The sequence below is a fragment of the Apus apus genome, chromosome 21, assembly GCF_020740795.1.
Source record: "Apus apus isolate bApuApu2 chromosome 21, bApuApu2.pri.cur, whole genome shotgun sequence".
NCBI lineage: Eukaryota > Metazoa > Chordata > Aves > Apodiformes > Apodidae > Apus > Apus apus.
This window is the reverse complement of record NC_067302.1, coordinates 4,243,568-4,257,575: the sequence shown is the minus strand read 5'-3', so window position 1 is coordinate 4,257,575 and position 14,008 is coordinate 4,243,568. Positions and strand designations below refer to the sequence as shown.

Here is a 14,008-nt window from a genome sequence, read left to right as displayed (position 1 = left end):
GTTACTGACGGGCTGCAAATGTCCTGCTTGACAGCACAAGGTGGTCAGTAGATGCTGCTGGGATCATCTGGAGGAGGAGGAAGGCTGCTCCAAAGAGCCATGGCTTTCTACACCTTGATCACCTACTTTATACACTGGTTTTCTGCACCATACCTAGGTTGGTGCTCCAGGCTGGGGCTGGAGGGAACTTCCTCTGTTGGCTCAAGTCATCTGGGCTCTGTTTCCACCCTGTCTAGGTGACATTGCCATGGTTACGTTATTATTACAATTTAGCCTTTCAGATATCTTATTAAAATCCCTCCTACCAACCCCAGTAATCAATCAGCACGTGGTCTGATCTAACAAGCAATCATGCTTTTTGCTACTTGTTCCTTAAGTAACACAAGGCAACAGCACACTCTCCTATACACCAGGAAGCTGCAGTCCACTTCCACACAGCAGATAATGACATTCCTAATTATTTAGGCTTCTCAGGAGCCTCCTGTCCTTTGCTTGTATTTCTAAATCCTTAAAATAATCAATATCAGACGAATTTCTTCTGTCCTGAGTCATTACAGGCCATCAAGGATTGTTCTGCTCGTTCCCACTGTGTGTAGATGAGCCCTGCTTGAAGAAAGTTCAGGGCTCTTGTTTGCATAATGTATCAGTGAGGTTGAATATAAGGATTTCATAGAATCATGGAATGGGTGGGGTTGGAAGGAAGCTTTAAAATCATCCAGTCCCAACCCCTGCATGGGCAGGGACACCTCCCACCAGCCCAGGTTGCTCCAAGCCCCATCCAACCTGCCCTTCAACACTGCCAGGGATGGGGCAGCCACAGCTTCCCTGGGCAGCCTGGGCCAGGCTCTCACCACCCTCACACCCAAGAATTTCCTCCTCATGTCCAACCTCAGTCTCCCCTCTGCCAGTTTTAATCCATTTCCCCCTTGTACTTTCACTCAGATCACAACCAGGTAAAGTGATGGTGGCTGCACTGGGCCTGGCAGCCTCCACACACCTGAGCCTTTAAACAGACATTAGACCTTGCTGTTGGCAGGTGAGGAGAAGGGAGAGGGAGGGAAAGTGCCTCAGAAGCTTTGCCGTCCCCAAAATGTTCCTGGCTGGACCACACGGGAGCAAGATCCCAGGATGGAGCAGCCATCCCACACTGTGAGTCCTCCATTCCCAGCAGGAGCTCAGGAGATGAGGCTTTGGAACAGCTGAGCAACAAATGAGGCTCCACGCCACGTAAAACGTGTCAGAAATCTTCTAAGTAGGTGCCAAGAGATGGCACCGTGTTCTGTCAGCTGTGCTTGTTCTCCTGAGGTAAAGGGTTCCCTCCTTTTCAAACCTGGCAATTCCACCCGGTTTTGTTGTCACTATCTACTCTTTGTAGTGGCTATCAACAAAGTTTAGGTGTCTGGTTTACATGCTGCCCTGTTTTAAGGATGTATTTAAATGCACTCTGCCTTTCTGCTTCAGTAGAACAAGGCTGGGTTGGGGTTGTTTGGGGTGTTGGGGTTTTTTTGGTTTTTTTTGCAAAACTGTGCTAAAAGTGCCTGCCAGCACTACAGAGCTTGGCTTCCATTTCCCTGCTCGAGCCTTTCTTTGCTGTGATGCCTAAAAATCACGGGTTGGAGTGGTTCAGAGAGTCAAAGAGGAATTTCTGCCCAAGAACTGGGGTGTTGCTGCAGCACAAGAGGCGTTCTGGCCTCTCCTGCAGCTGGAATGGGAGCATTTTCTACAGTAAGAGAGGGAAAAAAACCACCCCACCAAGCCTACTTTAAAAGACAGGCTGGAGGCTTGAGCGTAATTATCTTGCCAAACTCTTTTGCCTTGAGTATGATCCATCACTCCGTCGTTTTCTTCCTCACAGAAAGGGAGATATTAAATTCTGTTTTTCTTATGGCCATAAAAAAAAAAAAAAAAGTAATTTTCTCAACATTATTTCTTCCAGTCCTGCTAAAACCAAGAATCATCATGCAGCAGGATCCCCACCTTCTCAGTAATTATACTCTTGCCTCCTAACTCCTTCAACACCAATTTCTCAGTCTCTTTGGCTCATGTCTGGAGCTGCAGTCACACACAGAGCCTGGGCTCTCGTGTCTTATTATTACACAGACTAAATTGCTTTAAAAATGTAATTAAACATTTACCTTGAAGACAATGCTTTGTCTTCTTTAGGAAGAATGATATCTTGATTTAAGCTAATTTAGAAAAACCTCCAATTTCTAAGCATTTACCTTCAAGACAATGTTATGCTAAACACAGAGCAAAACAAAATGATTTCTTAATTTAACCTAATTAAAAGATAAGCCTGCAACTTTTCTATCACTGCTGGATAAAATGAAGAGCTAGGCATGTAAGCCTTTTGGTTTGCTCAGAACTGTCTATTTTATCATCCCTCTGGTTTGTTCTCAGCTGTTGATTTTATTATCCTACTTTGATGCCCCCAAATCCCCTTAGAAAACAGAGCTATCTAACCTTTTTGGTCCTGGGGCCAGAATCTGTAAGAAGATCAAGGGACCACCACAGCAATGGCAGAGGTTTTTGGTCAGTTTGGTGTTTTGGTGGTTGGTGGTGTTTGTTTGTTTGTTTTTTTAATAAAGTTGAGAAAAAAAAAATGTGAGGTGTGCCCAGGAAAGAGAAGATCTGAGGAGGGTGAAGGATTATTTTCATTTGGTGTGAGGCAGGTGTTGGGAGAAGGGATGATGGAAGCACAGAGTGAAGGTTTCTTGCTGGTGCTGGTCCCTGGGGGACCACAGATAAACACAGGAGACAGGGCAGCAGTGGAAGCCCTCCCAGCTGCTTCCACGCTCCAAGTAACAGAGCTGGCTTTCAGGTTTCTCCCCCTTCTCCTGAGCTGTCCTGTGAAGAAACAGAACCACAATATCCTTAGCAAGGAGCTCTTCTGGGCTCTGAGGAGCCTGTGGAGCATCTGCTGTGCTCAGCGAGGCTCCAGTGTGACCTGCCAAAACGGAGCAGCCGAATTTACTCTCCTCTCTCCCTCGTGGTGCAGCTGCAGAGCAGGGACTGGAGAGCAGCTGTGCAGAGCAGTCCTTGAGCAGCTGCTCCAGGGGAAGCTGTGGGCACCATCTCCCAGCTACCCCATACATCTCCCTCGTGCTCAGGCCGAGCTGGTCCTGCTTGCAAACCGCAGGGGATGGTTGGGAGGACACATTTCAAAACAGATCATCAAGATGTAAATTTTGCTTCTGAGGTTGGTTGCGGTCAAGGCCCACTGGGCTTCCTCTAGGCAGCTGAGAAGCACAAGGCTTACTTTCTGTTTTATTTTTGACTAGATGAAACCTGTGTGGGTTACTAGATGGAACCTGAATGGGTGAGGGCAGGATGAACATCAGCCTTGGGCAGAGCTGGGCCCATAGCAGCTCCCAAAGTCCCGCTCCCAGAGCTGCTCCACTGCCCGCCTTGTGTCACTTCAGCACTTCTCATGGGAAAACGGCAGCACAACCGAACAGTTCAAAATGCAGAGACCTGTGACCTGCTCGGCTCAGCAATCAGATCAGGTATTTCCTTCCTGAGGTGTTAGTTATTTAGGAAGAAGGAGCACGCTGAGCGCAAGAAGACACAAACTGCAGATGATGTCTTTCCTTGCAGCTCCAGCTCCTTTCCAGCCTACGAAGTGTTCTCTTTTAGCTCCTTCCGAGTTCAGTCACATCAATACTTTGGTGGCTGCAGTTCACCCGTTCCTGCAAGCTGCCTCCTGCAGCAGCTCCTCTGTCTCACACTCATAGCACTCAAAAACCCATCTCTAGTGCCTAGTTTCAGCTGTCCAGCTCTGTACTGAGCTGTTTTGAATGCCTTTGGTTTGGGATGTTGGCTTTTTTTTTTTTCTTTCATTGTTAATTCTGCCGATTTTGGGGTTTCTTTAGTGTTTATGCCCCAAAACCGTTCCACCACGTGCACGTCTGGTATAGGATTATCTCACAGGGTGACTATGATTTGGTTTGTTCTTGTATAGTACTTTGAAGTGTGTGGTGAAGCATTTGGGGTCAAATGGGCTTCGTGGCTGCTGACTGGGGGCTCATAAAACCCAGCAAGGGCAGTTTTGTGTGCAGAAAGGTGGTTCCCGAGCCATCCCTGACCCATCTCTGAAGCCTCAGCCCCCATCAGAGGGGAGCTACCATGCCAGGCAGGGAGGAGAACCCCTGGGGCTGTATCCCCTCAGGGACAAGGCCTCTCCGGGGGGATCTGACCCTCAGGTACCCCCCAGACCTCGGGGCGGGGGGGGGGCTGTGGGGGTTCGCAGGTCAATGGCCCCACGGCAGCTGAGGGGAGCGGGAGGAGCCGCCCCCTTCCCGCCCGCGCCCTCCCAGCCCCCGAGCCCGTATTTAAAGCAGCTGGGCACACCCCCCGCTCCCCCCTCCGCCAATCGCAGCGGGGCTGGGCCCTGCCTCGCAGCCAATGAAAGGCTGGCTAGAGGAAAGGGGCGTGGCCATGCGCTCGCCCGGCTCGAGCCGGGCGAGTGTGGTAAACAAGGAGGCGGATCTCCCGGCTTTCTTGGCGTTTGGAAGAGCCAATGGGAGAGGGCGAGCCGCGCCAGACAGCCAATAGCAGGCGAGGGCGGAGCGCGGCTGGGGAGGGGAGACTTACGGCGGGCAGGACGCGGCTCGCTGATTGGCTGGTGAGGAGCCCGCCCGCTCCCGCCGGGCGGCCGTTGCCAGGCGGGGGGGCGGGGCGGGGGGCGGGGCCGCCGGCGCGGCCGGCGCTGTCGCAGTGAGCGGTGGCGGCGGGAGGCGCGCGCGGCGCGTGCGGGCGGCGCAGGGCGGCGGGGCCGCTTCGGCCGGGAGGGAGGGAGGCGGGGCGGGGAGGAGGCGGAAAGCAGAGGCTCCTGAAGTCGCTTGGTGCAGTTAGGTGCTTTCCTGCTGGATGCTCGGATGGGCAGGAGGAGCCTCCCCCCGGAGAGCCCGGCAGGCAGCCAGCCTCTTCCTCCTCTCCATTTAACGGGCACTTGTGAGCGCTGACAGCACTGAGGGGTCCTCGCTTTTGCCATACGCAGGCGGGACTGAGAAGATTCATTTTGTTTTCCCCCACGCAGAGTGGCTCGGATTTGTCAGAGGGGTGAGTAAGCGCGGCTGGGCTGGGAGAGCGCCCGCCCTGCCCCGAGACGCAGGGGTGATCTGGGGCGTCTAGGTCGATCTTTCAGACGTGTCCCGGCGTTTTGAAAGGGGTCCTGCTTGCTTTCGTGGGCTGAAAGTTGAGCTCTGCCTCTTCCAGCGCACCTAAGGAGAGGATTGGTGGGGGGAAAATGAATAACTTCACAGCGAGGCAGAGGTTTGGGAGAAAGGGGGAATTTGCCGGAATCTGTTTAGCGAAAAATAACAAATACACGTAGATTTTATTTTTTTTTTCCCCCCCTCAAGAAACTTAGCCCGAGATGAGCTTTCTGCATGGCTTATTTGCAGCCCCATCGTCTCCAGCCCTCTGCGGGCGGAGGCAGCTCCCGGCAGCCTGGTGAGGAGCGGAGCAGCCCTGTCCCTGTCTGCCCTGTCCCTGTCTGCCTGCCCTGTCCCTGTCTGCCTGCCCGGTCCCTGTCCCTGTCTGCCTGCCCGGTCCCTGTCTGCCTGCCCGGTCCCTGTCTGCCTGCCCGGTCCCTGTCTGCCTGCCCTGTCCCTGTCCGCCTGCCCTGTCCCTGTCCCTGTCTGCCTGCCCTGTCCCTGTCCGCCTGCCCTGTCCCTGTCCCTGTCTGCCTGCCCTGTCCCTGTCTGCCTGCCCTGTCCCTGTCTGCCTGCCCGGTCCCTGTCCCTGTCTGCCTGCCCTGTCCCTGTCTGCCTGCCCTGTCCCTGTCTGCCTGCCCGGTCCCTGTCTGCCTGCCCGGTCCCTGTCTGCCTGCTCGGTCCCTGGGCATCCAGCCCCATCCCGGGGTTTTCCTCGCTCCTCGTTCAGGGCGCGGATCCTCGTTTTAGCCCCAGGGCTGCCCCGCCGAAATTGCCCAGAGCTGAAGGGGATGGTGCTGAGCTGGGGAGCTGCTCGCAACTATGATGGCAGGTTCGGAGAGAGGGAAAACGAACTAGTGTGGAAGTGGGGGGTAACGGCTGGGGAGGTGGCAGATCCTTCAGGACAAAGGCCAATGTGTAACGCCGGCTGCATCCTTCTTGGTGTCGAATGAACGCGCTCTTCTCTCCCCGCTTCGCAGAAATGCTGCAGCATGAACTCACCGCCTAGAGAGAAGGGATCGCACCTCCTCGGCACCGCTCCCTGAGCCAGCCCCACAGCAGCCGTCCGGCGGGCAGCCTGCACGGGGCACGGCCGCCGGGAGCAGCCCAGCCCCGCCGCTCGGCCACCGGCTCCGGCGGGATGCGCTCGTCGCCGCCTTCATGCCAGAAGCGGGGACTCTGAATCGCTGCTCCGCGCCCTGCGAGACTCTCGGGCAAGGACCCCGGGCAGCGGCGGGGCCCCGCGGCGGGGCCCGCTCCGGAGCCATCCACGTGTCACCCGCTCCCCTGTGAAGACGCCCGCTCCAGCCGGTGGAGCGGAGGAGCATCCCTGAGCCTTTCGCCGCAGACGCCAGCGACGCTCCCCGGGGCGGCGGCGGGTCCCGGTGCCCCATGGTGCTGCTGCGGAAGCTGCCGGGCGTGCCGGGGTGGCCGGCGGCGCTGGGGCTGCGGCTGCCGCAGAAGTTCCTATTCCTGCTTTTCCTCTCGGGCCTGCTCACGCTGTGCTTCGGGGCCCTCTTCCTCCTGCCCGATTCCTCCCGCTTCAAGCGCCTGTTCCTGCCCCGCCGGACCACCACCGCCGCCTCCTCCTCCTCCTCTTCTTCTTCCTCCGCCTCCTCCTCCTCAGCCTCCTCCTCCTCCACCCGCGACACCGACCTGCCCCGCAGCCCCCCCGCCGCCGCCGAGCCCCGCCACGCCAGCCCCGCTGCCCCCCGCCGCCTCCGGGAGAAGCTCCGCACCGCCGCCCGCATGGCCGGCCCGCCGGCCCGCACGGGCTCCCGCCAGCAGGTGCAGGGCGGCGAGCGGCCAGCCCAGCCCGCCACCGGAGAGCCCCCCGCCGCCCGGGAGACGCGGGCTCCGCTGCGCTTCGACTACGAGCGGTTTCGCCGGAGCCTCCGCCACCCGGTGCGGGGCCGGCAGCACGACGAGGATCCCGAGACCCGCACTCGCAGGCTGAAGATTAAAGAGGTGAGGAGCCCCTGCGCCGCTCTCACCTGCCCTCACAGCCCTGCCCGCCCCCTCAGCCACCCTCACCTCCCCTCATGGCCATGATCCCCTCTCCATCACCCTCACCTCCTCTCAGCTGCTCTCACCTCCCCTCACAGCCATGATCCCCCATCAGTCACCCTCACCTCCTCTCACCTCCCCTCATGGCTGTGTTCCCCCCTCAGTCACCCTCTCCTCCCCTCACCTGCCCTCACGGCCATGCTCCCCCCTTAGCCAAGCCCTCTCTTTCCCCTCACGGTTGTGTCCTGCCTCCCCTCCACATTCCCCCTCAGTCAGCCCTCGCCTCCCCTCACAGCCTCATCCTCTCCTTGTTGTCCCCACTCTTCTCACACACCCGACTTCCACGGCCTTGCTGCCATTTCCCAGGCAAGCCCCTTGCTCCCCTTTCTCGTTCCCTTTTCCAAGGGAGGTGACAGGAATCGGGGGGTGTCTCTTTCTGGGGGGGTGTCCTGCAGCGTCAGCGGCTGCACGTGCCTGTCGGCCTCCTCTCCCCGGAGAGGAAACGTTAGGGCAGTCTGGCAGGGTGTGACTAGAAACTGAAGAGCTGAAATTAGGCAAAGGGAAATTTCAGCTTGATTGTTAGGAAGAAAAAAAAAACAAAACAACCCAAACTTGCTTGGCAGGAGGAGGTGTCTTGAGGTGTCTGTGGTTGGGCAAGAGGCTCCCTCCTGGGTCACAGCCATGAACTGGGCCATTTTACATGAAGGCTGGTAGGTGATGAGACTTGTGCTGGTCTGTGGGGATGGATGGATGGACGGGATGTGCCCTCAGACATCAGGAAGCAGGTGTGAGACAGGCCATCCCTGCACATCCACTTGTCACTCATTCTGGCGGTGGGGACTTGTTACCTGCAAACAGCAGCCTGAAGGCTGCCCTCGCCTAGACCCTGCTGAGCCTGAGTAACCTCATGGCAGGGTTAGGGGGGTAATGAAGAGGGGAATTTGTCCTGGTGCCTCCAGACTGTGCATAAAAGCCTGGCAGCCTCACGAACGCAGCAGACCAGTCTGTGACCTAGTTAACCAAGAGCTGTAGATTCCATGTGGTATGCAATTGTTTGTGACGTATCTTTTGCTATGATGGATGACCAACTTGGAGTGAATTTTGGTTTAGTGAGAGGTGCCAATAAGTAAAATGCACAGATTTAATTAAGCAGAGCATAAATTTCCTGGATTTACATGCTCTGAGAGGTGTAGACAATCAGCAAAGATGCTGTCCCAGGTTGAACGGAGAAGGAAGTCAAAGAGCAACACACTGAGGGCTTTTATCTGCTGTAACCTGTTTTTTAAAAACAGTTTTTTAAAGCTCCCCTCCTGGTTTCTCTGTCAGTCCTTAAAGGCTGAACACCGGTAAAATTCCAGCTTCTCTGCCAGGCAACCAGACACAACACACCCAGGGGTGCTGGGTTTATTTAGTTGAGCCATACTTCCATTCTGCATCTCAGCTGCAGGGTATTTGGAATATTCCAGTACCTGGCCCTCCAGTGTGCCTGGAGTTGAGGAGCCTGTGCTTGGAATACACTGCAGACTCCCACTTCCAAGGAGTGCTGGGGCAGCACAACGTGCCCATGAATAACCCAGCTTCCACTCCGTACAAACAACTAGGGAAAGCAAATTTATGAAAGCTAGTGGAATTCATTTGTAGTTAATTATTTTTTAAATATAGGATTATTGCAAGTTGTATGGATTCAGCCCCATCTGTTTATAACAGCCATAATCAGTGCCTGGTAGCAGAGTTAGATTTTTCAAGGACGAGAATCCATAAATACTAGTTTTATGCTGACAGCTAATTACTCTTCAAACAGAGCCCTTATTCCTTAAAAGTGCCTGCACTTCTGCATTGATTCAAAATGAGAGAAACAAATCTGGTGCTGAGATGAGAGACTATGCAAAACAAGGGTTGGTGGTGAAGCTTGTGGGAGAGATAAGGTGTGTGCTGAATAAAAAGAAACAGATGAGTAAAAAAAATTGCAAGGAAGAAATAAGTCATGATAAAAACATTTGGGTTAGCAAATACTCCTCATGTGATGTGAGAGGTGCCAGCAGCAGGTAGTGGGGTTGCTGGCTGTTTTAAGGTGTTCTGTGCAGTAGCAGCAAGTAGCTTTTCTCTCCTTCCAGAGCTTTAAGCCCTGTAATTTGCTAAAATACGTTTCTAAGTATTCTGGTATTTACATGGGGGTTTTTTTGTGGTTTTTTTTCTCCCCCTTAAGCCATTCTTGCAGGTCCACACCTATATAATAGGGAGGAGGGATATGGTTCAGATTTGTTGATTTCTTTTTCCCCCCCCATCTGTTTGCCAGAGTCTAGATGAAAGCCAGGAGAAAGGACTGGTGTGTGATCAAAGACTCGGACTGGTGCCCAACCCTAGAGACTTGGAACTTTATATTTTCTTGCAGGACCCTTCAATCTGAGCAGGAGTCTGAGCAATTATCTGTTTTTCCCACCCAACCTCTAAACTACTTGATCCTTCAGCCAGGGAAGAGGGTGTGTTATTAGCTTCTTGGCTGTTACGTGTGGAAAGTGTAAATTAATACAGTTCTTCTAGACTTTTTGTGCTTAAAAGATAGCCTGTCTGGAGTGTGAAACCCATCACTGTTGTGTCTCCCACTTCACTGCTGTTTGGGAAAGCTCTGAGCGGCATTAGGGGCTCTGGAGCTGTGGATTGAGTCTCGTCTGGCCAGGGCAGTATCTGCCTCACTTACTTGTGTGCTTTGAATGCTGCATTTTCTGGTAGTGCTGCAAGCAAAAGAGGTGGATTAGCAAATTGAAATGACACAAAAGAGTCTGTTGAAAGAAGTAAGCACTGCAATGACCTGAGCTGACGTGTGCATGCAGGTATGCTGCTTTCACTGGGGGTAACTTAACCAGGGTGGCAGACTTCTTCGGTTCAACTTACCTTTTAAAAGCAAACCCAGAGTCAATAAGCAGTTGTTTTTCTGAGGAGGAAAAAAGAGAGCACCTGTACTGTGCAGGCTGCTGGCTGCAAAAGGTCGTTGGTCACCTGGAGAATTGCCTGGGATATACTGCTGTGTGTTACTGTGGGCTGCTGAGTGCTGTGGGCACTCTGACCTTTTGAAGAAAACAGCTCTAAAAACCAAATCACAATCTCCCTGTGCTGCAGTTTGGGAAATTTAAAAGGGCTTGGGATTATTCATCTTTTAAACTGACCTCTGGAAAACTTATTAGTTCTGTAATTGATCAGTCATGCATGGCTTAAGGGAATAACTTAATTTTTTGTGCCCAATACCAATCACTGATGTTTAAAAAAAAAAAAAAAAGAAAAAAGAAAAAAAATGGCTGTAGTCAGAAAGTGACTGCAGAAATGCCACAGTGGGATTCCATATTTATTTGCTCTCTCCAATTTCCAGATCAAATTGGCTCAGTGAAAAGTCAAAATTATTTCCTCTCCAACCGCTGCTACTGCAAACCCAGCCTCAGATCTGGGAAAATCAGACCGTGTGGTTTCTGCCTTTTGCATCATAACCAGTAATAAAGATTTTTGCTGTTGGAGCTGAGCTGACAGTTTTGCTGATGATGGATGAAGCTAAGCAGACTGATTCTTGCTGTGTTGTTGCTGTGTTGACTTCGTGGGTCTCATAGGTAGGGAAGCAGTGGGGAGGGAGAACAGCTTTCCTCTGAAGTGTTTTTATGCCAACCCTGCTAATGCTTCCCAGTGTTTGAGGACAAACCCCTGTAACCAGCTAGGCCAGAAAGTGTCCATCGATGAAATGAAGCTAGCTAGCTTGCTTCCAGTCATGAGAGGTGAGAAAAATGTGAACTGTGGAAGGGATTTACTGGTTTTTCGTTTCCTCTTTGGGTACAAAAGGCAAGTTTCCTTGACCTGGTGTCTGAGAATACCCAATACCTTAACCTGACAGTGTCCTTTGTCCCTTTCAAACGGGAATATGTGACATTCAGGCAAGCTTTTAGTCCTCTACTGGGATCAGACCCTTGGCTTTGACACATGCATTCATTTCCTCCGGATTAGTAATACTGAAGCCTATTTGTTTTACAGTGCAGTTCTCTTCTTCCTGGCTTTGCTTCCTGTCTCCACCTTCATTTGCCTCACCTTGCTGCCTGCTGCCCTCTTTTAATACAGCTCTAAAGATGTATTTGCTTTCCAAAACCAGACGCCGGGGGCAGAGGGCCGGCAGAGTCTGGACCCAGTTCCTTGCATCACTCGATTAGCAGGCACCTATTGAGGTAGATCAGTCTTTCAGACACAAATCTCTTGACAGTTTGCCACTCAAAGATAATTGGCAAGAGACAGGAATGTTTTCGGGAGCTCAGCTTTTGCTGAAAGTTCCTTGGTGTTGGTGGCCGAGTTCCCTTTGTGCGGCGTTGACAGCTGAGGGTGTTGGGGCAGAGCTGGAGTTGCTGCTCCTTCTCCTTCGCAATTTGTGCCGCAGCCCTGACCCCTGGTGGGAGCAATGTCTGGGCAGACGCTCCTTCCCTCTCGCACACCTTATGGAGGCAACCCCTGGGGGTTTTACATGGGTGCATAAGCAGCGGGAATCGGATGGTGATCACAGTTCATTGAGAGCAGCGCTCAAACCAGGGCTCAGTCTGAGTAATTGCCCTGTTGGTACAATTCTCTGAATCACATTCTCGGTTGACCCTGAGCCATCTCGTTGCTGGAGCCAGCAATAAAAAGCTTTCTGACATCTCCCTTTCACTAGACTGCAACTTCTACTCTTCCATTTGGGAAAAAAATGCCTTTTCTTTCAGTAATCTGGGGATGAACAGTGCTCCAAGTGGCTTCAGTACGTGAGTCGTGCCACACACGGTTCTGGATGGAGGAGCACATCTTCCTGAGACCCATGGAAAACCCTCATCCTTTCTGCTGGTCAAATATAAATCCAGTGACTTCCAGCAGACTTACTTTGGATGCTGGGGGTAAAGAAAACTGTTCTGAGTAAAATACTTTCAATAATGGACTAGAATGATTATCTCAAACCAGTCAGGTATACTATGAGCAGAACATAATTCTTTCTCTGGGGTAGAAATACCTTTGGAATGAGAGAATTTCTCTGCAGTTTGAAGCACTGGCTGGCCCCAGGCTTGCTGGAATTTTCCTTTGCTCCATGTTCCTTCTCATGCATTTGTTTACTGAACCTGTGAAAAAGGGTACTATACTGTAAATCCCACAAATGGTGCATACAGTGTATTTTTTGCTTTGCTAGCCTCCAGTGGATTCATGCAAACAAAATTTAGACCTAACCTGTCTCAGCCTCTTTCAGCTGTAGGGTATACAGTTAATTGACTAAAAATATATTGGTTCTGTTGGGGTAATATGTGGAGATAGAAAATATTTCACATGCTGTGATCTGTGCTACAGTGCTGCTTCCCTTAGAGATGGCAATGATACATTGTACACACTATTACTGATATTACTCTAGTTGAGGGTTTTTGGGAATTTGGAAGTACTGTGCAATTTGAAGACATTTGTTCTTATCTGCAAAATCCAGCACTTGTTCCACAGCAACTAAATTTGGTGTGAGGCTGGTTTATAAACTGCCACTTAAAGACAATGCACGAGTTGCACAACAGCAAAATTGTTGGAGTATGAACCTCTCCAGGCAGATTGCAGATAATGACTGAATCCAGAGTGCTGGGATATGGTGCAGTGGGTTTCCAGGACACGCACAGGGGTGTTGTCTGGAGGCACCTACACCTTGCTGAATGACTTCAGTAAATACACATAAGCTCTTTGAAAGGTCTCAAATATAAAGACCAGGGGTGTAGGGCAGCAGGGCTGGAGCCTGGCTAGGGCTGTAACCACACTCTGGTACCCCTGGGGAGCAGGACCCAGTTTGGCTGTGGTCTTAAGTGAGGGGGTCACGTAGGTGGGGGGGCTGCCCTAGGTGAGGTGACCTGACCTGCTGTATCTCACTGAGTGGTACCAGAAATGGGCCAAGCTCCTGTCACCCCCCTGGTCTGGGGACTGTCGATATGCAGCTGTGCAGCTGTTGACTAAAAAGCAGCCACTTCAGTTAAGGTTCCATCTTTCCTGCCAACGTATTTTTAGATTCCCGATTAACTTTTTAATCAATGATTAAATCTGCCCCTCAATGGGAGAAAAAGTGTATATTCTGTTCTGGTGTCTAATGTTCTTCCCTTAGGATCTGTATGCAAGGCTTTACCAGATGATGTTAATCAGTCATGTGGGGTTTTTTTACTTTGTTAGTCTGTTTAGATTGTTTATCATTTTGTTTTGATGTTTTTTTAATATGTTTTTCAGTATTTAAAACAATTCAGGTTTTAGATGGGAGATGAGGGAAAGGAGAATGTATCTTTAATCAGTCTGTTACTTAGTTCTGAATAGAAAACTGACATGGAGCTGTCAGAAGGAGGAAGCAGGAAAGATTATTCACTTCTCTGGTGGGAAGAAGAAGTTTTGTGCTTGGAGCATTTTAATTTTTATACTTGGGGAAAAAAGGCTGAATTTACATTCTCCCCCAGAAAAAGTACTTTTCACTGAATGGTGTGAATGGATTTGGCATGAGGAGCAAACACACTCCTATGATTGCTGTCTTTACTGTGTGTCCCCTTGGTGCTTCAGTTTATCATATGACACAACATTTTGGAAGGGCTCCAGAGAAGCTGTCATGGGCAGTGGTGTCAGTGATCCATGCATAATGTGAGTGTATTGTGCATGATGGACCCAAACCACTGCAGAAAAGAGAGCACAGTGGGAACACTGAAGGACTGGATAATAAACATCCTCTGTTTATGGGACAGGGCTATTACTCACTTGTACCCTTATTAAAGGGGGCAGAGCATCTACTGCTGACTAGAACAGGACACTTGGTCCTGTGTTCTTTTCCTGATGGCAGATTCATCATCTCA

The 14,008-nt window shown here is 51.5% G+C and overlaps 1 protein-coding gene across 4 annotated transcripts in view; it reads left to right on the top strand.

The window, feature by feature from the left end:
* Positions 1–4,796: 4,796 nt before the first annotated feature.
* Positions 4,797–14,008, top strand: part of MAN1C1 (mannosidase alpha class 1C member 1) — a 67,321-nt gene continuing 58,109 nt past the window's right edge. For 3 of the 4 annotated variants that reach the window (XM_051638299.1, XM_051638298.1, XM_051638296.1), the window contains exons 1-2: positions 4,797–5,061; positions 6,137–7,124. In XM_051638299.1, the coding sequence (XP_051494259.1) occupies positions 6,549–7,124 (576 nt within the window). In that variant the 5' untranslated portion in view covers positions 4,797–5,061; positions 6,137–6,548. Of the gene's footprint in view, positions 5,062–5,929; positions 5,989–6,136; positions 7,125–14,008 lie in introns of those variants that run through there. The other variant, XM_051638297.1, reaches the window with a different exon arrangement.